General features: G+C 42.2%; 1 protein-coding gene across 2 annotated transcripts in view; it reads right to left on the bottom strand.

Annotated features, from left to right (window-relative positions):
• The window catches only part of fras1 (Fraser extracellular matrix complex subunit 1), a 236,646-nt gene that overhangs the window by 8,677 nt on the left and 201,098 nt on the right, over window positions 1-26,871 (bottom strand). For both annotated transcript variants that reach the window (XM_037099466.1, XM_037099467.1), the window contains exons 43-61: window positions 23,795-24,058; window positions 23,326-23,514; window positions 22,006-22,125; window positions 19,978-20,157; window positions 13,987-14,111; window positions 11,037-11,177; window positions 10,236-10,463; window positions 7,957-8,070; window positions 6,588-6,738; window positions 5,111-5,270; window positions 4,852-5,020; window positions 4,351-4,597; window positions 3,782-4,126; window positions 2,223-2,383; window positions 1,805-1,952; window positions 1,461-1,666; window positions 1,193-1,349; window positions 732-932; window positions 435-622 (exon numbers count right to left, since the gene is read on the bottom strand). In XM_037099466.1, the coding sequence (XP_036955361.1) occupies window positions 435-622; window positions 732-932; window positions 1,193-1,349; window positions 1,461-1,666; window positions 1,805-1,952; window positions 2,223-2,383; window positions 3,782-4,126; window positions 4,351-4,597; window positions 4,852-5,020; window positions 5,111-5,270; window positions 6,588-6,738; window positions 7,957-8,070; window positions 10,236-10,463; window positions 11,037-11,177; window positions 13,987-14,111; window positions 19,978-20,157; window positions 22,006-22,125; window positions 23,326-23,514; window positions 23,795-24,058 (3,494 nt within the window). The remainder of the gene's footprint in view (window positions 1-434; window positions 623-731; window positions 933-1,192; window positions 1,350-1,460; window positions 1,667-1,804; window positions 1,953-2,222; window positions 2,384-3,781; window positions 4,127-4,350; window positions 4,598-4,851; window positions 5,021-5,110; window positions 5,271-6,587; window positions 6,739-7,956; window positions 8,071-10,235; window positions 10,464-11,036; window positions 11,178-13,986; window positions 14,112-19,977; window positions 20,158-22,005; window positions 22,126-23,325; window positions 23,515-23,794; window positions 24,059-26,871) is intronic.

Here is a 26,871-nt window from a genome sequence, read left to right as displayed (position 1 = left end):
GTCCAGATGAGGTGGGCAGAGCGCAGCATGAGATGAGATTCCCGCTGTGGTACTATGAGGCAGCTGAGGTCAAATCACCCACCGTATAGTATTTAAATAGCTTTTGAATATAGCTGAACTCTTGTAAGTGGTTCTGGTTAAATGCACGAGGAACAAGAAAAACCTGTAAACAAACGCCTGGAGGAAGATGCTGCATATGATTCCTGCTGCTGTTTTGGAGTTGCTGAATATGTATAAGGGCAGAGGAGTGCTTCTGCCAGGAGTTTGGTTTCTTGCTCCAGGCACTCTACCGTAAGTGTAGAGACATGTTAAGCCCTGAGCACTGTGGCGCTGCAGACAAAAGCTTAGATTCTCTGTGGAAAAACAAACAAGCCAGCAAGTCAGCTGTGTTTGTGTGCTTGTATCAAGAGAAGATAAACTGGATGAATTCTTACGATAGGCGTGGCAGGGAGGATGAGGCTGCCTGAAGCCTCCTGGTCCAAGATGGTTACAGTTGCCATGGTGATCTCCCCGAGCACCGCCTCCACAGGGTCGTCAGGGCCAAGGACCAATGAGAAGGACTCGTGCCACTCCCTGTCGTCATTGGACAGAATCTCCACTTTGAACAGGATGTGGTCCATCCCTGCAGAGTGAGGCAAAGGGAGACATTTGAGCCATATTTAAGTTTTACAAACACACCAAAAAATGTTCGCTCTTGAGAGATGCAACTAGTCTGAGCTTTCAGCACTGACCAGGGGTGAATTTCAGCACTCGGCTCTTGGGATTGTAGTCAACTCCAGACTGGGCCGATCCATCCCGGGTGCTGCAGCGGACCTTGGAGGTCCGATCCAGATCCCCCCGACGGTTCACCTTGATGTTGAGCACCTCAATGCCATCAGGGCCGGGAGGCTCTCTGACCTGGTAGGAAGCCTGCTCAAACTCAATGGTGGGAGCTAGAGGAACAGAGGAGCATGAAAGGTCACAGTGTTGCCCAAGTGGAGACTTAAACGTAGACAATACAATATTCTACTTCTTAATAAAATATACCATGAATCATAACTTTCATGAGTTTGAATAAGAAGACGAATTAAAGCGCACTGAATCAAAATCTTCCAAACATTTTCTCTCTGGGGCAAAACTGAGGTGCTATCAGTCGCCATAAGACGCCATCTATACATCAGTAAGCTATCTGCTGTATGTGACCGATGCTTACCATCTTCATCATTGGTGATGGTGATGGTGACAATGTCGCTAACGCCCACCATGGCGCCACTCCAGTGGTCACCCAGTGGTGTCCCAAGATGCACCTGGAACTCCTCTTCGGGCTCAAAGACCGAGTCATCATTGATGTGAACTGTGCAGTTTTTGACCTGACACAGGACAACATTTGAATCAGCAGCTCACTTGACAAAAATATTTAATAAACAAACAAACAAACAAACAAACAAACAAACAAACAAACATCTCGGACTGAACTCTACCTTTTCTCCTTTGAGGAAGGTGATGCGTGACTCGTCTGTGTTCCTCCTCTCCTCGAAGTCATCCATCACCATGGCTGACATGGTCCGCGTGTAACAACGCACTGATGACTTGAAGGACAGATCACCTGTCCGAAAGATGGGGATGTGGAGGACACTGTCTTTCTCCTTCACGGTGTAGACGGTCTTCTCAAACTGCATGCTGGGAACTGAGAGAAGGGATGAAGGCTGTGAGGGAGCCGATTCTAAGTCTATACTAAATGTAACTGAGATATTGATCATTACTGAAAAAATAAAATGCTTGTTTCATTGAAGGTGAATGTTTAAAGTCTTTGACATTGACATACTGTCCTGGAAGGTGTCAGTGATGACGACGTTGGCTTCGTAGGGCTCTTGGAGGACAGCACCTTGAGGAGAACTGAGGAACACCACGAAGGACTCAGAGCCTTCGATGGATGGGTTCTGGATGTCGTCCATAATCGTCAAACTGCAGGTCTGGAATAAAGATAGGCCACAGTGTAAGTGAGGTTCAAAAAGGTTTCCTGGGCAAGGGCTGCTGTTTTAAAGGTATGGAGAAAGGACACATTGTTACATAAAGATGTAATGTAAATATTCTACTCATGAAGAATTACTCCAGAGGTTTCTTTATTTACGGACCAATCCAGCGTTTGACTTCACACTTTCAGATATCTGTGTAATGTTGCCTTGGCCAACACTAAATGTTTTTATGTTTTTGGGTGTAGGTGAGAAGGTAGGTAGTCTTACCTCCTCGGTTTTTCCAGGTTTGAACTCCACCTTCTTGGAGCTGGGGATGTAATCGACCCCCGGGCTGGCCGAGGGGGGGTCTGAAGGCCTGGTGGCACACCACACGGAGGTCACAGAGGACAGGTCACTGCCATGGCGCAGCACTGGTATTTCAATTGTGCCTGGAGTGTGGAAATAAGAATGGAATGCAGGTTTAGAAAATACAGAATGCAAAAAGCAGCTATTTGGCTGCCTTCAGCAGTTTTGTTTACAAAGTCTGCTTTGTTCTGCAATTTTAAAGTACTCTGAGTCATGAACTAATGGCGTCATATTAAATTGACAGAGAAACTGACTTTCTTGGCTGATTTTGCTGTCATTGATCATGCTGACTGTTCAATACCGCACGGTTGATGCATTTTTCTGAGAATAAAGCCATGACAGCTTAAAAAGAAAACAGGGAAAGAGCAATAAAGCAGGAAAAAGGCTTGGGGGAAGAAGTTGCTAGGTGTTTTTACAGCACAACTTTATTTATATAAATCTTTAGGTAACACTTTATATTAAGGTGCTCGTGATAAGCACTAGTTAGTAGGTCATAAGGCTTTTATAGGTCTCTATATGACGCTTGTTAACATTATTACACATTCATAAGGATATGCAAGTGTTAATAATGGCATCATAAACAATATCACAATATAAACAATAAACAAAGAAACAAAACATTTATTCATTGCTCTTCAAGTAGCGGGCAAAAAACTGTTATGAACATTTATTATAACTACTGATAACTATAAAATGATCTAAAATTTAACATTACTTGTTTTTACGATGCAATAACTCTTATATAGTCTTCACATCATAATGTTATAATATAATCTTACGGAGACCTATAAGAGACCTTATAAAGTTAATAAGCATATTATGAGAGCTTTAAAGCTCATCATAAGGACCTCCATATAAAGCATTACCAACCTTCATACTGAGTAATATGTCATGACTAAATGATGATGACTAAAATACGAAATTAGCTTTCACATTAAAACGTTGCTTCAAATAACTCTATACACTTCTATGTCTGTGGCATAGTGTGGCTGTCAACACACTCACTCAAAAGCAGGAAGCTGCTGTCCTAATTATTAAAAGAAGCAGCTATCAATCCTGTTCTTTCACGCTTCACACCATGCTCTCTGTTCCAAAATAAACTTTAAGACTAAATGTACAGACTAACCTCATAATAATCTTGTTTCCACAAGTGAGGTGTTAATGTTCAGGAACTTTGCTTACATTGTGTTTTATGTGCAGTAATCTTTAATAGATGTGTGTGTAGGGGGTCCACAGACACTGCACGGCTGGCAATAAATCAATGCTACACCCTTGGATGTAGCCACTACAAAACTTTCTTTTTAAAAGACAATTTGCAACTCTGCTTGGCACCTTCCTAATTTCCCCATGGACATCATTACATTTTCAGTCGTCTCTTAAAGAGTTTAGCCACGCTGTGACATTTGAAAGGAGAGTCTAACTTAAATCTAACTTGGTTATAGAAAAACTGCCAAAGCAGTCCTAGTCTAGACGGCTCATACCCGCATCTTCACTGAAAGTAAAGGTGGCGTTCCCAAGAGAAACAGTGGATGCATCATTGGGTCCATCGATGACGACCTTGGCCGACGTCACATCCCCCATGCGCGCGTTATCTGAGGCGTCCGACAGCACCAGCTCGAACTCCTCGGAGAGCTCGTACTCGCTGTCGTCGATGAGCTTGACGTCGCAGGTGGACATGCTGACCCCTGGGCCGAAGATGACGCGGTTGTCGTTGCTCATACCGCGGCTCTTGTAGTCGGAACCGGACTCAAGAGCGTGGAGGCTGCTGCCCTGAGCCGACTTGGCCACGGTGTAGCAGAGAGCCGAAACGGTGCTGGAGGCATCACCTGGAGGGGAAGTGAATTCAGCACTCATTGTAAGCATCATATGGCCTTAAAGAGGTGTTGCATTGAAAAAATATGGAACAAATACACACACGTGCTAAATATGTGAAAAGGAAGGGGGAGGTGTGTGTATTTTAAATAAAATAGGGAGATTAAAAGAGAAAACATTTAAAAAAGCCAACAGGGAAGCTGGAAACCCCTATCGCAGCTTGTGCAGCATTCATTACCCTTTCTTTCGATGGGCACGTGGATGAAGCCAGTGCTCTCGTTGATGTGGTAGACCTTCTTGTCGAACTGCAGAGTCGGTTCGTCCTCGGTGTCATTGATGTTTACAAGGGCACGTGTGTTTTTGCCCAGCAGGGCATACACGGGCATGCTCAGCTCCACGTGGAAGCTCTCAGTTCCCTCAAACACCTTGTCGTCGTTAACGATGATGGTGCACACTTTGGTGTCCTCCCTCTCATCAAACTGTACCTGTGAAGTAACGGCATAATAGCAGTGTTGGTCTATATGTGTTTTTGTTTACGACTGGACGTCATATCTAATAGTTAGTACACCTCTCATCCAGGAGTTGTCTTCAGTTCTAATTAAGTGGAGGGGAGTTACAGGCTTTTAAGCCCTGTGTGGGAGCCTTCATGTGGGTTGTTAGGGCTAGATGAGCCCATAAAAAAGCACAATATAGATGTGGCACAGATAATTAAAAAACCTTAATATTTGACATTGGATACCTGTCCAGCATATTCCACATAGTCCTGTTGGCCCGGACTGGATCCGACACTGCTGGTGGAGGTGGCACTGCCCTGTTCGGTGCGACAGAGCACGATGGCGTACTGGTTGAGGTTACCCGTTCGCTTCACCGTCACAGCCACCGTCCCGGCCTTCTCGCTCACATTATAGCTGCGGAAACATCAGAGGAAGTGAGACTGAGGGTAATTTGACTTTCTTTCAACAAAAATCAGGGTCATGGACAAACAGATATTTACATACCTTTTGTGCTCAAAGCTAATGAGTGACCACTGGATATGGAAGACGTTGTCGCTGACCACGTTTGGTTTGCTGTCTTTGACCAGGAACTTAAAGTTGTCCATGGTTTCCTGAACATTCTCCTGATGCAGCACGTAGCGGATCAGACCCAGGTTGATATCAGCTGGAGGGGAACAAAGTCAAATCAAAAATGATTTAACACAGATTATCATTTCTTCTCATCTTTAACACTCGTTTCAGGTCACAAAGAGGTCGGGGAGTCTATCATACACACTCCATTAAAAGAGCAAGAAGACGCAGAGTTGTTGGTCATCAGGTACTTTGCACTGATCTGACCTTCATGTGAGGAAGGAGACAACCAACAAGACACTGTCCCTACAGCGATTCAATCTTAATAATAAAACTCTCGGTGAAGAATGCATTTTCTTCCTTCTAATTTGTAGCCTCTGGTCTTTTTCCATTACTTGACAGAAATAAAAAAAAAAAACCTGAAAATGGAAATGAAAGCCATCATTGGCAATTTCTGCTCATTTATACCTTCCAGAGGCAGATGTAGAGAAGGAAATACTTTGTAGATGAGGGCCGAAGGCCACAAAAAAATGAGATTGCTCGTGTTGGGAAGATGATCAAATGGCCTTGTGGGAAGTTCAGAATAAATACAAAGAATAACTAAGAAACACCCAGAATAAACAGAAAATAACACTAAATGTTGGCACAAATGATAGAAAATAATGTATGAAAACATTAGTGGAAGCACAGTTACAGGCTGCGCTCAAGCAGAATATGAGAGTAAATGTTGACAGTTGGAATAATGTTGACGGACAGTTTGCTTCAGTAAATCCCTCTCTCACGGTGAGGGTTTATTTCCGTTATTGGATATTTGTTATCATTAAGAAAATGATGTTTACATGCTCCAAATTGAGAAAGCGCCACATCAAAGTGACTGTTCTCCAGTTGCTCTCCAGCCTGGAGGATCAACATTTCACAAAAGCACCCTGACACTGATTCCTGGCTGCCGCCTCGGGGGGGAGATAAGCAGGCTCATGACGAGAGCGCTGCATTTGAACAGCAAATTTGGCTGGCACATTGTGGGTGAGTGAAAACACTCCAACAGCTGCTGAGGTGCCTCTGAACAAAACTTTCAGTGAAGACAGGTAGGGATCTGCGACAACGCTTTTTGTCACGTCCTTGCGAAAAAGAATGTGAAGTTTAAATGGTGGTTAGTTTTTGCTCCATGGACATAAAAAAAAATAATCCTTCATATTCATGAATCTCGGGAGAAAAAAAGTTCCCGTAAGGGCTCACGAATAAACGTGGCCACTCAGGCAACCTGTACAAGGGAAATGTGTAAGAAAAAATAATACAACCTTGGACCTTTTCAAAGCATTTGCAAACTCTTCCCTCTACTCACAAATATTAAAAACAGCTAATGTGAAAGTGGCTGTACTAAGTTTTTTCAATGGGTAACATTAATATTGACCTTGTGTAAAGGTGGTGATGGGGCTTCCAGGTTTCAGCTTGCTCTCCAGGAAGCCGTGCTTTGGCTCCGTGGTGATTTCGTAAACCAGCTGTCCGTCCTCTGTGTCCGGATCCATGGTCAGCAGCTCCTTCTTGGTGATCAGGTTGGTGGCCTGGTGAACATCAAACAGAAATGACCAAAGTGTACCCACGCTGTTGCTGCATTTAGACTAAACATGATAATTCTGACACCACAGATGTTATCTACAGACAGTATGTGATAATGTGTCTCTTGTATTCTCTTTCTCAAACTGCTGCAGTTGTCAGGATAAATGCAGAAAAAGTGTGAACTCTATGTTTTGCCTCATGGTGGTTTAATGAGGACAGTGTAACTTTGAATAATATAAAAATACATTTGTTTTTTATAATGATGGCAGATTTACAAAATTTCAAAATGTGTCTCTTGGGTCAGTTTTCAAAAATCAAAATGTACACTGTCCTGTACAATTTCTTTTAAAGAATCTATAATTCATATGGATCCAAACCTGTATTACGTTTTTAAACTGCCACAGGCAACACAGATTGTTTTTCCCATCTATCCCAGAGGGGCAGGAAAATGGACGAGGATAGGGGCGACCAATGCATTCACTTGTTATCTTTTACTGATCCTTGCAGAGAAATTCATTCAGAGATTTGGGGCCCAACTCCACTTCCAAGGCAGAAGAATCTGACAGAAGCATTAATCTAACATACACCTTTTCTATCGGATGACTGGGCAAACTGGAGCACCCAAATTGTCACATATGGGTAAACATGCAAACTCCGAATGGAACAGATACGACAAGTTTATTTCAGGCTGCAGCGGAACAGCCCTGTTTCCACTGGAAAATATGTTTTACTGAAGAGCTGTTTGTTTACTTTCTTTCCAGCAGTTTCGAGCAGATGCAAGAGTTCAACATTACACGCAAATGTTCCTCAGTGAGGAGAAACCGAAGACTTAATTGGCTTTGGTGGAAATGCAGCAAAGACTCGGGATGAATGAACAAAGTGACATTTTAACAATGTCCGCCATAGAAACTAGTGGTAGCGGTGTGTTGAGGTGTTCAAACCAGCAGGGGGAGCAAGTCAGTTAAACATTGTGAGCAAATGGTGATGCAAGTTTTCTGTTTGCACTTCTGTCAGTCAAAGAGACACTTTTAATATGTTGCTGAGATACAGCCGTCGCACACACAGAGGACACGGAGCGGTGTGTGCAAAAAACAAAGTTTGCTGAGTACAAAAACTCAGCAAACACATTTTTCTGTTACACAAAACCATAGTCTTCTACTTGAGACCAATCAGCAGGAGGATATCCTTTCATAAAGAGATAACACTCGGAGACAGACTTGCACCTTATTCTCCATGTACTCCAGCCACTGCAGTCCCAGGTTGGTCACGATACGCGGCGTGCCGTCGTCAACTGGCAGAATATCGATCTTGAACTTCTGCGGAGCAGCTGTCACTATCTGGAAAACCAGGAAAATAGAGTTAAAAATGCAATTTTTTTTAAGCTGGTGGAGATGCCTTCAAGAGAAATTTAATGAAAAGTCACACAAAAGACGATTTAACCGCTGAAGCCATTTTCTTTCCTCACATTCCCAGTGAAACATTCATTCAAGCTCAATTATTCCTGGTAGTCACTCAAATAGTTTTGTTTTTATTGGCCCAGGGTTTGAGATATTCGTCTGTCAGATAATTGCCCCAATCCTCGTACAATAGCGGTGAACAAGATGTCAGTTGTGGTGCGCCAAAAAATCAATTCAAATCATTTCGCAACCAACCAGTGTGTTGTGGATACACACGATAAAGCACAGACTTAAATGTGACTGCTCTGTGTTTAGGATGAGTCGTTAAAACACCAAATGGAAAATGTTGTTTCGGTTGGATTATGTTGATGGCGAACATTGCAGGTTATTACTTTGTCGACTCATCTCCCTTCGAACTGCGATGACAGGCTAAATCAGGTCAACTAATGCAATATTACTAGTTTGTGTCCAAGGTGCAAGAAGGCATACAGAAAGAGCAGCCTGTCATCACTCAGACGCTGTTCAGGCCATCTTTGACACATGACATTTGAAGGATGCATTCATCCAGAGGGCGTAATATGAGCTCATACATTATTTAATAACACAGCAGCTCCAGTGGGAACAAATTCATATCAGACATCGGCAATGTAAAGGCCACAAAACTGTCCTCTGAGGTGCAGGACATGTGTGTGGAGCCTCGCAGTCCTCAGGTGATGGAAAGATAATAAACACAAACCAAAGGTGTGTGTGTGTGCGTGTGTGTGTGTGTGATTACAGCTATCAATACCTGCCCACTGTCATTCAGTTTAATCATGTGGACTATTTGTAGTGACAGGTGGCGGAGGGCGGCAGAGAGGGATGGCTAAATTGACAAGTGGAGGAGTCAATTCACCCTGAGGCTTGCTCATAACTACAACCATAAAGCTGACATTAACAACACACGCACACACACACACACAGATGTTTGCACACTTGTGGGGACACTCATTTAACTCACATCAGACCACTGACTTGGATGTCAAGATAAAGAAAGGGACTCCGAGGTGATTGTCAGGCAAGTAATTGAGATTTTTCTGTATTAATTGAGTTTTTTGTAGTCTCAACCTTACAGGCCACTATAAAATATTCAAACAGAATAATCTGTGCTTGCGTGCATGTGTTGCAAACGACTGCAATGTGATTAGTTCTGTACATCCGTTTCCTCTGACAAAGGCAGAGAGAAATCATGGAAGCCATCCCCTGTTTTCTGCGTGAATAGTCTTTGCATACTTAGTTGTGTAACTTAAAGGGTAAACTCACTAATTTTCTGCAATAAAGTGTGTTTACAGGTCTTTTGTGAGTCAAGAGGAAGCTGCATGTAAACTGATAAATGACCTCCAGTGATGTCACTCAGTGGCTAAGTTGCATTGTGTGTAATGTAGGCGCCTTTTTCCTTTTCAGAACCTGGTGACTACATTAATCACAAAGCAACTGAGTAACATCCCTGGAGGCAATTTATCAGAACGCATGCAGCTTCTGCTGGAGTGACAAAGGTAGCTATCATACATTTTCCACAGATGCTGTTATGCTCCGCCAAGACCTGTAAATGCACTTCAGTGTGAAAAACAGATGTATTTACCCATTAAACTACATAACTACATCATATTTTTTACTGTCCAAAGATGTCCACGCTTTCTGAAAATGATCTCACTCTGCAAATATCTCCTCAATTTTCAAGAGTCACGCTCCAGATCTATAACCCACAAGGTCCTCACAAAGACAGACGAACCAGAGGACACACACACACAACTGCTGAATCACCCCTCCTGTCGTAAAAAAGGTCAGATCACACACGCACGCGCACGCACGCACACACACAAATATACACAGACATGAGCACATAGACGCGCACCCACCTGAGCCCTAACTCTGCTAATTCAATCATCTAACTGTAATGAAAATGCCAAGATGGTGCCTCAACCACACACACACCCACAAACACACAATCTAACAGCATATTCAGCCTTCCTGCTGTGGTAAAAATGTGAATGCACACACACACACACACACACACACACACACACACACACACACACACACACACACACACACACTCACACACGCACCTCTTTCCCGCCCTCCTCCACCATAAACAGCAGGTTGGTGCCGTCGGCCACAGTGAAGGTGAAGCGGTCCTTGAGCGAGTTGGAGCCGTCGTGGTTGTAGCTGATGCGGTTCTGGTAGATGTCGTCCATGCTGAAGCTGCTGGTCTGCCGGTAGTGCTGACCGTTGCTCGTCCGCTCGATGGTACCGTGACGAGGAGCCTGGACGACAGTGAAGATGATGGACTCCGCCTGGACAAAGTGATGTTTAAAGCAGGAGAAATGGAGGGAGAGGAATGGATGGAGGGTGGTGAAGAAATTGGCGAGGATGTCATGGCAACAAACTTTAGCGTGAGTTCTTCAGAGTCAGTAAAAAAAAAAAAAGAGAGATGCAGTTAAGTTTACTTTTCATTCCCTATGAATATAGCTTATCACTGTTACTTTGCAACTTCAGCACCCATACTGTAGGAAAGCTTCATAAAGACGCTGAAGGCAGCTGAAGCTGCACGAAAATGGGAAAAGTGCAATAACTTCTGGAGTGCACTGAAGATGGCAGATTGATGGGATTAGCAGTGCCAGAGTATCTGAAGGTAGGAGGAAACAGTCTCTTTAAAAATTGTTGTCAGAGAAATAATAAACCTATGATGAACAGATGGCTTGCTAAACAACAGAGGGCAGCTTACATAGCTTAGTCTGGCCAGCTTAGCCGCCGTTCAGCTATTATGTGGAGGTCCTGCTCTACTCAAAACTGGTAAACAAACAAATAAATAAATAATAAAAGTTGATGAAAAATTTTTTTAGGGGTTGTTGTTGCCAGTTTCCTACCTCAGTGTCTGCGTCAGTGGCTTTCAGCTCAAATTCGGTGATGGTTTTCCTCACTCCTTCCTGGACCCTCATGCCAGGAACCTGGAGAAGAGGAAGCGAGTCGTCCACCGGCTTGATGGTGATATAGAACGTCTGGGCAACCTGGAGACCACACGCACAGGACGATATGGATCCATTTTGGAGCAATGGAGATGTGTGACTCATTCTCAAGAGTTTGCACTATTTCGGTTTGAGTTCATTTAATTTCCTCTCTCTAAGGAATGCTTAATTTATTCTCCAGGAAAAATGACTTGTAAGAACTAGCCACCTGTCAAACTCAAAACAAGTAAGGGGCTGCAGGCCCCCAGAGTAACTCCTAACTTTAGGTATAGTAATTAAAGTCTTTAAACGTTTTAAACCAAAGTTCTTATATATCTATCACAGAGCAATGAAATCCATGTACTACACAGGTTGACTCTTACTTCTTTAATATGTGAAATAGGATAATTCAAGTCTTAAAACAACACTGACATACCCAAATGTGCCATATACATATCTATATATATCCAAAAAAACAGTGAGAACGGTACTAAAAATAGTGTAACTTTGGCACCTCTGGATACCCTCTATATAATGGTGTGACTGTATTCACACTGCTGAAGTCTCATAATTAATTTAAACTGAGTGTTTTTTTTTTTTTTGCACAGAAGGAGGAGAACTGTGGTTTCCTCCACCCCCAACACAGTTGCATTACACATTTGAATCACTGTAGGGTGGGATTTCTTCACTGTCGCTATGGTGGAGAAAGGATCACAGTGACAAATAACTCAACTTTCAATACAAAGATCATGTAGGCATGGGTGTATTACGTTAGGATAGTTTAGAAAAAAATACTTTGTTCTTGAAGACTATTGTATAATCTGGGAAAATTTTATGTAAATGTATTGTCTGCAAAGCTGGAAACGGCGCTGTGTTTCATAGCTCATTGAAATATGTCGGAGATCGGTCCTTTTCACAGGACAGCGACGATGTGTAATGTTATTTCCGATGTACTGCACTGAGAGCACTGGTAATGGTAATGGAATGAAATTTGCCACAAATAATATATATGTTTCAGTCAAGCGAGAAAGCTATATGCAGTAACTTTCTACACTGTATGCCCAGGTGAACATTTAACAAATGGAACAACACATCTGTAAAACCCAAATGACATACCGCAAATAGCACAAACTGCAGTTAAAACGGAAACTCTGCACTGGTATGCCCTTGAGCAATCCCATCTCTTAACACAGTGAGTAATATATTCTGCTTCAGTATCACTTTAAAATGGAAAAAAACAAAAAAACTCGACTTTAATGCAAAGTACTTGATATTAATATGCAATGCTTTTTTTTTTTTTTTGCTTTTTTTTTGCTTTTTTTCACAGAAAACTGAGGAGAGAAGAAAGTTAACAAAAAGTAAAAAGCACCACACCACTTCACAAACACCAACCACTACAGTGGCCACAAAAGCCTCCACACACTGCAGCCAGCCAGGCGTGAAGGCCAAATGACCTTTTTCACATGTTTACTCAAGTCCTCGCGGTCCTCATTAGTCTGGATTAGCAAGGCAGATTTATGCATGAGGCAAACTGTGGGGGTGGGAGGGGGCTGGAAGGGCTGCAGAGCCACCCAAAGCCACTCTAAAAGCTTGGGGTTCATTAGATTTCATATACATTTATTTATATATTTATATGTTATAACATTTCTGTCCGATGGGCAAGAAAACTTCCACTGACTCATTTAATCAGGATGGAAAGTTTCTTGAAAGCAAAAAAAAACAGGCCAATGATTAGGCTGTCTGAAGGGCTTTTTTATGTGGAGGATGAACACCGCTAGACTGGAATTCAGCATCATGAGAACTGAAAGGCACGGACGCGCCAAATGGGGTTTGCTATTGTTAAAAGTGCTGAAGCACGACTCAAGTAAATGCCCGTCAGCCTCTGCGAACAGAGTTGTCAATCTTAATCTTTTAGATATGTGTTAGGGAAAGACTCCATTGAGCTGATCATTCTGTGGATGCTTGAGTTTCCTCTTGGCTGTGACTCATGTGGCTGCTCAAGAAAAACAGCTACAGTTTGTTGCTTATTTCTGTTGTAGACAAGAAGGAACTGTAAATTAGCATTTGAAACCCTGCTGTTTTTCATATTTGTTAAGTTACACCTTGTTTCAATGACCTTGCGTTATACTGTTGACTTGCTCAGATCCTCTTTTTTGCAACTTTTTCTTACGTTTTGTTGTTTTGCCATGGGTGAGTAGGCTATACATTCAAATGATTTCTTCTTTTTGTAGTCTGTTTTAATTGAGTCTACTGTTATTTGTAATATTGTTGTGCTGTAGATGCTGAGTCAGCACTGTGTGTTTCAATTTAGTTTCCCAAGGAAGTTGAGTGGGACCGCCACTATATCCATTGTAAACATCTCCTAAAGTGAAGAATGCAACAATACAACACGTTCTCTCCTGATTATGATTCACATAACTCAACTCTACTACTGTAGTTCAGTCTTCAGTCTTTTCATTCTTTAGGGGGTGAAAAATTCAAACTTCTTCAGTCCCTGAAAAATGTGTCTCTCAAAAAAGAGAAGTACAAGTCACTGTTCTGTTGACCTGCTCATACATCACATTCAGACATTATCTTTTCTTTTTTTTTTTTTTAACTTGTATCTAACCTTGTGAGTCCCATTGAAGTTATAAAGCACTTTTGCAAGGTTTTCAACCTCAGTGGTATTAACCTGTGATGGGAGGTCACGCAGGCTTTGCTGAAAACATTATGTTTAACTTTTTTTCCCTTAAAATATCAACTTCGGAATCACGTTGATGGTACTGTAACAGGGTGAGGGGTGTCTCTATCACTTGTTTCTGAACTGTGTAACTTCAGTGAGCGGGTGTGATCACAGTGTCACATACATGTTTACCGCAAGAAACAAGTTTACCTCATTGGTCCCGTCCGACACGGTGAAGGAGAACTGGTCGGCGTGCTTCTCTTCTTCACTGGTGTGTACGTACTGGATGCTGCGCGATGCCAGATCGGCCTGGGTGAAGGTGCTGATTCGGGCGCCTGGCGAGAGGAGAGGAGCAGTCGTCGTTAGCGGAGTCGGAACAATCAGCACAAAACTAATTTACATCCTCTTTCTCTCAACACCCACAAACTCAATGACACATCCTGACACGCGCATATAAACTAGACACCGACACACAGTGAAGCAGGCAAACAAAGAACATCATTAGGACATCCATTGTTTCCCTCTGTCTCTTTGAACACTTGCTGCCACACTCACTTTATGTTCCTTGTTTTTAATGCGGTTTGTTGGTTTTCTACCAATCTTTCCCGTATTGTATTTCAGTGTCAGCTGTCCGATGTCTTCTGTGTCTGGTGGTCATTGTTAATCTGTCTTTTGTGGCAACAGGCAGGTTTATACACCACTCATGCCATTTGTCTCAGAGCACACACTGTGTTCCTTGTCTCTTTTGGCTTTCATCATTTTAATGAGCAAATAAACTGAACTAAAGCTAAAACTAAACCAATTTAACGAGGCCCTGGCTCCTCTTCACTCTCTGACTCCTCCACGGATTAAAAACTCAATGGGAGCCATAATTAGGTTTTGATAGCAATGATCAAACATCACTCTGCGTGAAGCTAAAGGCATTTGTCTTAAAAAAAGAACCAAAACATATTTTGCATCATAGGAGTTCTGTTTCTGCCAATTTGTTACGACTTGGTGCTTAAAGATACCTGCAAAAGGATTATGAAAGGAGACAATGTACCTCTTTGCATGTCTCTTTGCATACATATACATCTCCAATATTTAATTTACTGACACTTCAGTTTCAAAGCATTTCATTTCACTCTGTTTGTCGGATGGATTGACCTCGAATGTTGCCGGTAACTTTGATGTGAAAGGTAGACGACAGGGATGGGTGGAAAGTTATTTCCCCCCCCTGCAGATTGGAGGAATTTTCCGAAATTAAATGTAAAAATAAAGAGGGTCAAATATTCTGCATATTCTGCAGGGAGTGAATAACTCATTCAACGTGTCAGAGTGTCTTAGGGAGATGGAAATGCGGGCCCCGCAGCATCAGTCTTCCTGACATCAACTTTTGACAGTCAAACACATGAAGTCTTCAGTCCTCCTAGTTTGTGTCATCTACTCCCCTGGCTCAAGGTTTACTGTATACATCATCATAATCAGAAGAGGCACACAGGAAGTAAGAGGCAATATTTGGAGTCAGTGATGAAAATACCAGCTTATTTGTTATATCTAATTCAACGGAAATGCATTTTTGATTCCGTCCATCTTGACAGGAAATAGAGAATACCAAGTTTTTCTTTCCCAGAAGAAACACAGGCTGAATACCGTGGATGAATATCTGATTTCATTCTATGATATGAGCAGAGTTTCAAAGGCTCTCACATAAAGCCAACAGATAAAAAGAGTTTAAGGGTTACTTCCTCAAAAATTACTAAAAAAAGATTAGGGAAAGTGTTTGGGGGCTTCAGAGTTGTGCAATTCGGCTCGATTATTTGAAATATATTGTTTTTGCTGAAGCTAGCGTGTAGGTTTTTCAAATCACGTGAAAGAAGCTGCTTGGTAAAGCAGATGAAAGAAACACTATTTTTTTGTGGGGGATTGATTTGATTTCTATCTTCTTCCTCTTGAGATATTCAGCCTGTCTAAATCAAAACAAAACATGGTCATTGGTAGCTTTTCTCACCACTTGGCTCGGCATCATTGCTTTCTTCAAAACAAAATAACGTCACAGCAGTCACACACACACAGTCAATTCTGACATGTTGTCAGCTTAAGCATTTATAATGCCCTTGCTTTCGACTGAGAGATTGATAATTGGCTGGGAGCTCACTGACAGATGATTCTAGTGACTGAATTTTTGAAAGGTGGTTAAATTGCCTTCAATAGCTGCGTGTCAGTTATGTACTACAGACTAGAGACATATCGTTCACAAGTAACAAACAAAAATGTTTCCAAGACTGCTTATATCGGACTGACTTATGTGATATGAGGCAGACGTCTCCTGTAGATCAGTCATGGGAAATGAGTTCCGTGCAACTTTGACCATTTTTGTCAGAGTAGGATGATGTGTTTAGTTTGATTTGGCTTACCTGACAGTGCATGTGCTGTGACGTTACAACTGTCCATGTGTACATTGTGTACATTTTCCAGTTGTGAGAACCTCACAGTTCACACGTGATCTCAACTTTCTCAAACAAATAAAAAATATTTGGACAAAATGTGATTTAATTTCATGTAAATCTGGAATAACATATGATGACGCAGACACAAATTTCCTCTTATTATCAAACGGTGAATTCTTTTGATTTCTGTGCATTAACTACAAACATGTAAACCATAAAGATTAGCATATGGTGTTACACACAGCCCAGTGCAGGTAATTAGTGATTTATTTATACTTTTGTGGCCGTGGAGCCAAAAAGTCACAGTTTTTTTTATACATTATATGGTTATTTTTTGTTTCCACGATGTCAAAAACCTTGAATTTTATGGTGTCTCTTTGTGTTTATGAAATATGCAAAATACCAATACACATAAACACATTATGAAATGATATGGTTATTCATGTGAAATCATACATTAAAATCTAATTAAAGCGCTGTCTTGTAATTTTAAACTTTGTAATGAATGACAACAGTGTTTGACCATATTTACAGGTAATATCAGTGTTTTTATATGTACATATCCTAAATTAAACATTTAAACGCCAATAAATAAAAAGTTAAATCAAAACAACTGTATATTTATGGGAAATGATTGTGTTTTTGCTGTATTTTATTGGTGCCCCCTGCTGTCTGAATATTTCTGTCTTTTTTACAACATCTTTTTTTTCCAGTGCATTCATGACCTCCTACAATATGACGTAAGAAGATGAGCAGACTAACGAACAACCTTACAGTGTACATGACTCGAGTTCGACCTCGGCGGATCTCATGCGATGAAGGTGTGCGAACAACCCCGAGCTTTTCAAACGCCTGCGACTCACAGCCAGCAGAACTAATGAGGCCGCTCGGATCAGTGGATCAGTGTGGTTGCCTCTGACTTATTATTTATGATTCATTTCTCAAAAGCGATGTAACTGTACATGACTTCTGATTTGTGGAGCTTACAGCAGTTTCCTCTGAGTGTAATGGCAGGAAGACGTCGCTGAGGTCTTGACAGACGCTCGAGAGAAGCTGCTCTTCAGCTGACAACACCAAAAGCTGCATCTGTTTTCTTGGCACAAACGGCTCCTTTGTACTTTGTAAGCGTGCGCTCAAACTTGTCTCTAAAAGAAGTTGCGTGGGAACATAAAAAGAATTTGAGGTCACAGGTACCTTCTGACGAGTGCTCCACCCCAGACGGGTGTCACAACCTGAGCCAGTTAATAAGCCTTTTGAAGACTTTGACTTTGAAAGTGGGCAACGAAACAGAGCGTTCCTCTCTCTGGGCTGCTACCTCGACGCTCCTCGTAGGCTGACATGCTATCCCAAAGGAGCGGGGAGCTCGCTGCTCATGTTAGCACGGAGTGACAGATTGGCTGAATGGCTAGCGGTAATTACCCAGAGCTGCTCTGTGGCTCTGAGGTGAACTGATGCTCAAAGATCGGAGAGCGTTGTTAACATCCAGCTAATTAGCATGCTGCGAGCGCGTCAAGCAGTGTGGGGGAATCCATTCAGCCGGGGCAGAACTGCTCAATAGCACGGAAGGGAAGTCTTTGTGGTCGGCGGATGCATCAATGTCTTTTTCTTTTCGTTTTTGTCATTGCATCGGAAAGGTGACGTAATGCGAGAGAAGATGTTTTATCTCCCGATGGAAATAAAAACTGTGATGTTTTTCTTTAAGTGCTGAGGAGACGGTGCACTGGAGATTTGGTTAAGGCTGTGGGCATTCAATATCTGTGTGGCAAAAGAAGCAGGAGAGATGGAGTGAATGTGTGTGTGTGTGTGTGTGTGTGTGTGTGTGTGTGTGTGTGTGTGTGTGTTTTGTATGAGGCAGCAAGAATACATAAAAGATGAAGGAGAGAGGAACTGGAGCCAAGGTCATCAATACACTTCCCTATTGAGTTAGCTATCATAGACAGAATGAACTTTACTGTGTGTGCATCTGCAGCAAATCAATTAAACTCTCACATCATTGTTTGAATGAGTGCTTCTTTTATGATTAAACAAATATGCAGTGGTGCTCCATAAGACCTGTAAACACACTTTAAAGTGAAACTCTCGCCAAAACGCAACCTAGGCTTTACTTGTGAATGTATATGAGTCAAACCTTTGCATAAAAGCGCATAATTACGACAAAAAGAGGCACTTTTAAGATTTACCGTAGTGTGCCGTCATGGCAGACAAAGAGTATCGATCCCAAGTGCAACCTAACAGGAAGGCTTGAGGACCAGTCAATCATTACTCTCCTTCCTGTTAGGTCGCACTCGGGGGGTCGATACTTTTTGTCTGCCATGAAGCAAGAAGGTTTGACTACATATACATTCACAAATAAAGCCTTGGTTGCTTTTTGGCGAGAGTTTTACTGTAATTGAGAATTTTATTTTATGAAAAGCTGGTGGAGTGACCCTTTAATTGTCCTTGAATAATGCACACCGTAGTATCACCAGTGGAACGTTGGGAGAGATCTTAAGTGAGATTGATTTTACAACAACATACAACACACAACACTTTTATCTCCTTTGCTAAATAACGTTGCTCTAGAGCTTCTTCAATGTGTTGGAATGTGCATCTGTGAAGTGTTTAGTGATGTGTCACTCGCGGACAATATAAATGATATTTAACTGTGGGTATGTATGTCTCTTATGGTTCTGTTTATATCTCAATTTCTCCAGTACTAAAACGTCCTCTTCATCATGTAGGTTTAGTGAATTCAGTTATATTAGCATGATGAAAAAGGTTTTTGCTGATCAATGGTATCCCAACAAGCATTTACTTGCAGCTGTTCTGGAGGTTTTCTATAATATGACAGTATCTTCACTAGCAGATGGAAACTGTTTAGATTTGTTTTTTTCTCTCTCTTTAAAATGTTCTTTTTTTTTCTAAGCACCTCAGAGACTTCTTGCCCCCGTTAGCTGAAAGCCCCAGAACAGCTGTTACATGATGCTTAAGGTGAGATTTTATTTTTTTTTGCCAACTTCTGTTTCCATCTTAAAAACATGAACTTTGAACCTCAATCAATTTCCTTAATATTTCTAAAGCTTTGAAGTCAAGTTTGCTTGAGTTTGGTGCAATTTTACTGAATATCATAACTCAAAAAAAGACTAAAAAAGACAACTACCAGTCCCTGAAATCGAGAGACAGTCACTGCTGTCTGCCCTGGTGTCTGTGGGAAGTTGAAGACCCTAAAGTTCAACACACACTGACCTGCATGCATTCAAAATGTGCCGCAGTGGCAATGTTATAACTTTTATTCAGAATTCGAACCAATGCTCTCAGGTCCCATAGAACAGGCTGTAACTAACAATCATTATCATTGCATTATTCCTGATTAATCAGTGAATCTCTTGGTCTATGAAAATAAAAATTGTGACAAATGCTCGTCACGATTTCACAAAGCCCACAGTGACGTCTTCAAATAGCTTCTTTTGTCCAACCAAGACGACTCTTGATTTACTGTGATAAAGCAGCACATCCTTATATTTGAGAAGTTAAGGTGAAACAATCAATGATCAGGGTAGTTGGCAAACAACTGATTAATCGACTCATCGTTGCAGCTTTTGAAAGTCTATTCTGCAAATGTTTATTTAGCTTAACAACACTTTCAATAATGGTATGTTAATTTTTTTTCTTTTTTTGGATGTTAACTTGCTGTGCGGCACCTTTAACATGTTTGTTTGTGCAAACCAACAGGGTGTAATGACAGCATTCTCCATCACAGGGATCACAGATCCAGCAGTAAGCGTTTTGCTACCTGGGCTGGCGGCGTGCTCCAGGTGACCCAGGCTCGTCTGCTTGGTGATGCGGTAGATGAGCTCGCCCGGCTCGCTGTCCTGGTCGCTGGCTGACAGCTGCAGCGTGGTCAGCTTCTTCACGGAGTTTTCATCCAGCACCAGGCCTTTGTTCACCACCACGGACGGAGGAAGACGGTCCTCTGGAGGAGAGAAGAAGAAGGTTGGCCAGGGAAGAAGAACGGTAAGAAAAAGAGACGTCCAAGCAAAGACTTGTTGGTAAAACCACGGTCGCACATCCTCAGCTTATGGAATTCATTCAAACAGCGATGATAAACATTAGGTCTCAATGTCTCATTGTGGTAAAAAAGTGAAAGGGATTGACTGGAGCTTTGGAGAAGGAAGAAAGCTGAGACTCTTCGGAGAGGAACAGGGGAAAGAGAGAAGATAAGCGGACCGGGAGGATACATTAGGAGCCGGAGAAATGGAGAAGTGACACAACTTTAAGTACAAAACCAGTAAAGATTAAGTTGGGTGGCGTAGTGTATCTGGAGTTGTGAGAGAGTGATATAAGTTTGAGAGATTTGGACAAACGGATTAGGAAAGATTGAGAGGAGGGCAGGGAAGTAATCAGAGGGCAGTGTGGTAGGAGGAGATATGAGCTGAGAGCCTCACTGTCACATCTGAGAGGGCAGCGGGGAGAAAAACGAGAGGGAATAATACAGAACGGGATAAAAAGTGAGCCGGGAAAGATATGAGAGAATCAGGACTCTGTTCAGCCGTGAGGGACAGGCAATCCTTCAGTCTCCAGAAGCTTGTAATGAAGTCTGAATTTTAACCGCTGAACCACTGCAAGAGTCCCCAGAAGGAAGCGAACGGAAAAATAAAGTTTTGGTGTCTTCTCAGCCGTCACAGGCGACAGGGAACCATCCAGCTGACTGAGAGACACTAAAGTTTCATGACAGACCTGACTACATTTACATCAACTTCTTATTTATTTATATGAATGATCTGGCTAAAAAAAACACTATCAGTATCTGTTTAATCACAATTGACATCCATTATCTGAATTTCAATCTTCTTTCTCAGTTTTGCAATAAAGATCTTGTCTTTTTTGGCACAAGCTCTTCATTTGCCATTCTGCCAGCTGTAACTTTTTTTTTTTTTCAATATGTCACCCCAAGGATAATTAAACCTGAGTCCTGAAGATGTAGTCGACCCAAAAACACACAGCATGATGCAGCATGACGATCACCGAAGCATAAAGATCACAGTTCACACTCTCAAAGCACTTAACGACTTGATTAGAAAGAATATAAATTAGACCCAGCTTGACTGGGTCCCTGGCCCGGTCTTTGTTACCAGGCTTTTCATCAGCAGTTGCTTCATTATTGATTCATTCTTCCCTGAAGTAAAAACAATTGCAGTGATACTATTTACAGTATCATCACATGCACATCATAGCAGCACAAACCAAAATGTTTGCATGCTTTCCCCTCAAACAGGGAAAAAAAAAAAACCTCAAACTGAATCAGGATTGAAAGAATCCAAATAAATATGAATAAGCTCTGACCAGATGTTGTGATTTTTAGTTTAGACAGTCATCAAAAACTGATTATTTCAGTACTACTACTATATTATGTACATATACACACACACACACATTATCTCCTCCCATTTTGCCCCAGTTGGAAGGTTTCCATGCTCTCTGCCTATACATATCAAATCCAGACAGAGTTTGAACTCACCTTGACACAGTCTCAGACTTTTACTTCAACGAAACAAGCATTTTAAAGTGAAAACTAACAAGCTGTCGAAGTGGTTTGTATTTAAATATCACGACACTGTACCTGAAAATGTAACAACAGTGGCTTTTACAGAAGGCGGCTCTACATGATTCTTATTCAGGTTCCGTCCTCGGTGCAGTGGCACATCAGTAAGCACGCAGGACAAAGGGATAAATCTGCAGTAATTGCCTTCTCTCCAGTAAATGAAGTCATTTTAGCCTTTATTTTAGCGCTGCAGGTAACAGGGGACGGAGGGGACCCTACCCAGCACACTGATGAAGAAGGACTGGTCGATCAGTTTGTTGCCCTCTGGATCGACCAGGTTGAACTTGAACGACAGGCTGCCTCCCTTCTCCCCCTTCTCGTGGCTATACTGCAGCAGGCCTGCAAGACATAGACAAGCAATCAGTGTTAATCTAATGTTGTGTTTCAGATCCTGCAAATGAGTAACTGCAAGGAAAGTGAAACATTTTAAACATCAGAAGATTATTAGCACATTAAACTTCAGACATTAGCAGAATTATTGTAAGCAAACATGAACATAAAGAGTGGACATTGCACAGCATCTACTCTATATTCTACTTTGAGAGACAAATGATCAGATTTGCGGCTTCAAGTCGCATAACAATTAGCAGACACTGTCCCTGAGCAACTAGTTGTAGAATTATTTATGCATTCATGAGCAAACAGTGATCCATGATATGACAGTAACGCTATTGATTTTGAAAAGGTTGGCCTCAGCGCTCTGGCTTAATTTCTCTGCAGACTCCAACTGGGCTCAAACATGATCCCTCCCGCGTGATCTCATGGGGAAGCAGACATAAACAAAACCAGACAAGTGTGGTGCAACAACTTGCTGTGGGGATGTGTTGCAGTGAGCAGAAAACAAAAGCAGAAGGTTAAACAAGTCTGTCGGGAGATGTGGTTGACAGAGGCTTCCTATTTTTCAGCGAGTACTGGAGGGGAGATTGTACGTTTCTGTCAACAGCACCATCAGCTGCTCCGGGATGCCTGTCTTGTCTCTTGTTGGTTGTTGTCATTTTCATCCAGATTTTAAATGGTAAATATCAAACAAGTTTGAAATGGTCAGGCCGGCCCAGATAATCTGTGCCAAACAGTATGCTTTGAATGGGCACTGCACTTGCAACATAAAATCAAAAAAGGCTCAACTTTTACTGATGGTTACATCTACATTACAGTAATACTACAATAATATCGGTGCACCATTGGGATCAGCCTGTATTAGGCTTTAAAATTAAAGATGTAGAGGACACAGTTTTCTTATGTTACCCAGTGAATGTGCATATTTAGGATACGCACTGTATGCCTGCATCTGCCAGTGGGCTATCAAGATAATAACAGGCATCGTATGTTAATTCCTAAAAAGGAGAGACTTGATTTCCCCTATAACTTAAAAACTATGTATATCGGCATAGGAAATAGGCCAAAAGTAGTCAAAAAAATATCACCATGTCAGATACCAGGGAAAAGAGTCTAATCACATTAATCCCTGGTACAAAAACAACAGAGTAGGACAGAAGAAAACAAATGGAAACGAGGACAACAAAAAACACAAGCCGGCACCTTTGTTGACGTCGTCCTGAGTGAAGCTCTGAACGGGACCTTTGACAGAAATCTTCTCCACACGTCCGCTCTTGCTGAGCTGCAGTTTGCCAGCTGGAGGGTCTTTGGTCAGCACGTACCGGAGCTTCAGGCTGTCCGAGTCGATATCTGTACCCTTCAGATTCTGCTCTGTGATCTTAGAGGATGATCCTGAAATAATTCAGAGCAATCAGCATCTTTATCTCAGAGGTGTCAAAATAAATTCAGCACTACACTTGCTGCTCGCACCCACCCGGAGCCTGTGAAAAGTGCTTTTTCTATGCATTCAACACATTTTCAAAGCCTTTAAGACTTTTCTCACTTTTCTCAATGTGCTGAGACCTTTTATCAACACAAGACGTTATAGATCCAGCAGTTTCTTCTCCCACCTCTCCCTCATTGAACATCGTCATGTATGACCCCACTTTCTCCCCCTGACCTCCCCTCTTACCTGCCGGGAGCTGCAGACCTCTGTTGACGGTCATTCGAGGCCCCTCGCTCTTTGTGACGTCCATGGTGAACTCCAGGCGGTCCATGTGCGTGAAGATGCCATCGGTGACTGTGAACCCCATCTCGTCAGCACCCCCGCTGACCGTTTCAGGTGTGTAGACCAGCAGCTGGTCCAGGACGTCCTGGTAGGTGAAGGTAGAGCCCTGCGTAAGGACCCGGCCATTCTCCAGCGGCTGAGAGTAGAACTGCCGTCTGCGGAGTTTGCCTGAGGGGACGAGAGATTAACGAACCTCTGATTTTGAAGTGGGTACAGGTGACAGTACGTGCGCACATGCTAATTGTAGCAGAATAGCGCAACAGCTCGAACTACATCTTGTTAAGTGCCCTGATCATCTCAGTCAAATGGAGGACATTTGAGTTTTTTCATGCAGTACATGAAAGACACAGAAGGTCTTTGTCGAAGCTAATGAGAGTTTTCAGATTCAGCTAAATTACAGTGCTCTCTAAATCAAAGCCCAGGTTTAAATGGGATTTGAGCCTATGTCTTGGAGCATAATGAGAGGAGACACACACACACACACACACACACACACACACACACACACACACACACACACACACACACACACACACACACACACACATTAATTCTTTCATTAATTCATTCTACGTTTTGTAAATATTTGCCTGAGGCTGTTTTCCTTTCCTTCATTGTTTTTTTATGAGTTCTTGTGCATACAAAAGGTCTAGAGAGTCAGAAAGTCAACAGGGGCTCCTCTCTCCCACAAAAAAAACTGCTCCTAAAACACCTCGCCAGTAGTCCCGCCTTTAATTCCACGACTTCTTGTCATCATGCTACATCACCACGCCAAACCATTTGCATAATTTATGCCTACCTTTGCGGCATAAGGGACGCTGTGTTACACATAAATAAAACAGAACATCTTATGTGAATATGTCCTAATTTGCTTATCCTTTTGGACATAATAGTCTCCTGCTTGTGTTGGAGTGCTGCAGGATCCTGAAGTCTTCATTCCCAATCCGTGTGTGTGTGTGTGTGTGTGACCGGGAGAGAGATGTGAAGACAGTGGGGAGGCATCCTGTTAAAAAGACGAGCTGCCCGGCACTCATTGTCCCGTATGAAATCACTCCTGTCCTGCTCCTCTGTCCCATCAGCCGTACACGCTGCTGGTTTTATGGCAGCGGTACACTCAGTTTCACCGGCTGCTTTATGGTGCTTTTACAGAGGAGGGCAGGTGTGGGAGGGGGCTGTTATGAGGAATGTCCCAAAGCAGGTGTCTGACAGGGGGATGGAGAGATTACAGAAATGGAGGAGTTGAAAATAAAACCCACCAAGTTCCAAATGGACATTTCTGGGCGAACTATAGAGAGAAATAAAGTGAAATGGATATCAGGAGGTGAAGACAGAACAATTTCACCTCACCAAGAAACAAAAATAGATATCAGCTGACAAAAGCGCTTACATTTTAACATGTTTGCTTGTGTTTCACATTAATATTGCTCTTTTCAAGTTCCTCATTCTGTAAACTTTGCAAACATTGATATATTGCTAAGTAGGAATTATATGTCTACCCAGTAAAAAGTAGTTTTTTTTGATGAAGCAATTTTCTTTGCGTCCACCAGGTCTTTGACAGGCAGGAGAGAGGACTCAATTTGGGATGGTGAGAGGATGACAGGAAAACAGAGTGTTTGGAGGTCAGTTGATTTGAGTGTGTGTCGTCGCATCGTGTGCCGCGAGTGTGTGAGGGATGGCTGCAGTCAGGGTGCGGCGCTGCAGCCGACGGCCGGTGTGTTTGTCTTGTTTTAAACTGTGCGGGTGTCGGTACTGAGAGTAATGTGTTTACGAGCGTGTGTGTGTGTGTGTGTGTGTGTGTGTGCGCGTGTGTGTGCATCTCTATCACATTCAAGAACAATTTAATATCAACATGCTGATATTCCTCAGCATAACCCTGCTGGGCTGTTTATTAGTTTATGTGTGAGTGAGTGTGTGTGTGGGTGTGTGTGTGTGTGGGTGTGTTTAGAGGGAATATCTGATAGCATATGCGTTGTGTATGGGAGCAGGTATGTGTGTATAATGCTAATATGTAGAATGCACATCTGTTTGCATACATTTCCTGCAGTGTCTCCTGTCTCTGTATGTGCATAAATATACATGAGGCTCTGCCTTTGAAGCAGCTCTGTATCCGACGTCTCCATTATATTTTAAAGGCAGTAATTATGATGCCATAATAATGACTTAATGGCTGGTTTGGAAGAAACCACATACTGCTATATAAACACCTTAATAACTGAACGGATGCACCTTATGAAAACGTGAGACATCTTAGTTTTGTGCTGCTCTTCAACGGTCATGATTTCTTGTGAATGTTTTCTTCTATACTTCCTTTTTTAAAGAGAGCTTGAACTTGACGCAACATAATTCAGTGCAACATAATATAAATGTATACCGTATATGTGTGAATTTACATGTTACCAGATTCTTCTTCCTCCACCTTTGGCATTAAAAGAGATCAAAACCTGAGTCTGGTGAACAGTGTCATCCAGTATGTGGAGTCAAAGTCAAGCTCAGAATCCAGTGGTGACCGTGTGTCCAGCCCTGATGGACTCATATCACAGTGTTCGTCTAAGTCTGGTTTGTCAGCGACTATTGAACTGCAGGCTGATCTGTACGACGTGTATCTGACCAGGCTGACTGTGAACGCACAAAAGATCTCCATGGATACATCTCATCCAGCCTCTCCCTACTGGTCGGATCAGAACGGGCTGAGCCAAAAACAAATGACCTTGGGAATTACTCAAACAAAACATGTAAGCTATACAGTGGGACTCTGGGGAAATATAAGGGCGGGGGATGTAAAATCAATGGATACATTCATTTCGACATTTTGTTGTGACAATTGTTGACATGCACTTTAAATGTCTGTCTGGACAGCGATGACATTGGCATGATCTCAGGCTACTCTTGTTTTGGTCTGTCTAATTTGTTTTTAACATGTCTGTGTTTTCTGCACACAAACTGACACAACATTAAGAATAAATCTGTCCTTAATCATACTG

This window comes from Acanthopagrus latus, chromosome 5, assembly GCF_904848185.1.
Source record: "Acanthopagrus latus isolate v.2019 chromosome 5, fAcaLat1.1, whole genome shotgun sequence".
Taxonomy (NCBI): domain Eukaryota; kingdom Metazoa; phylum Chordata; class Actinopteri; order Spariformes; family Sparidae; genus Acanthopagrus; species Acanthopagrus latus.
This window is presented reverse-complemented; position numbering and strand designations above follow the sequence as displayed.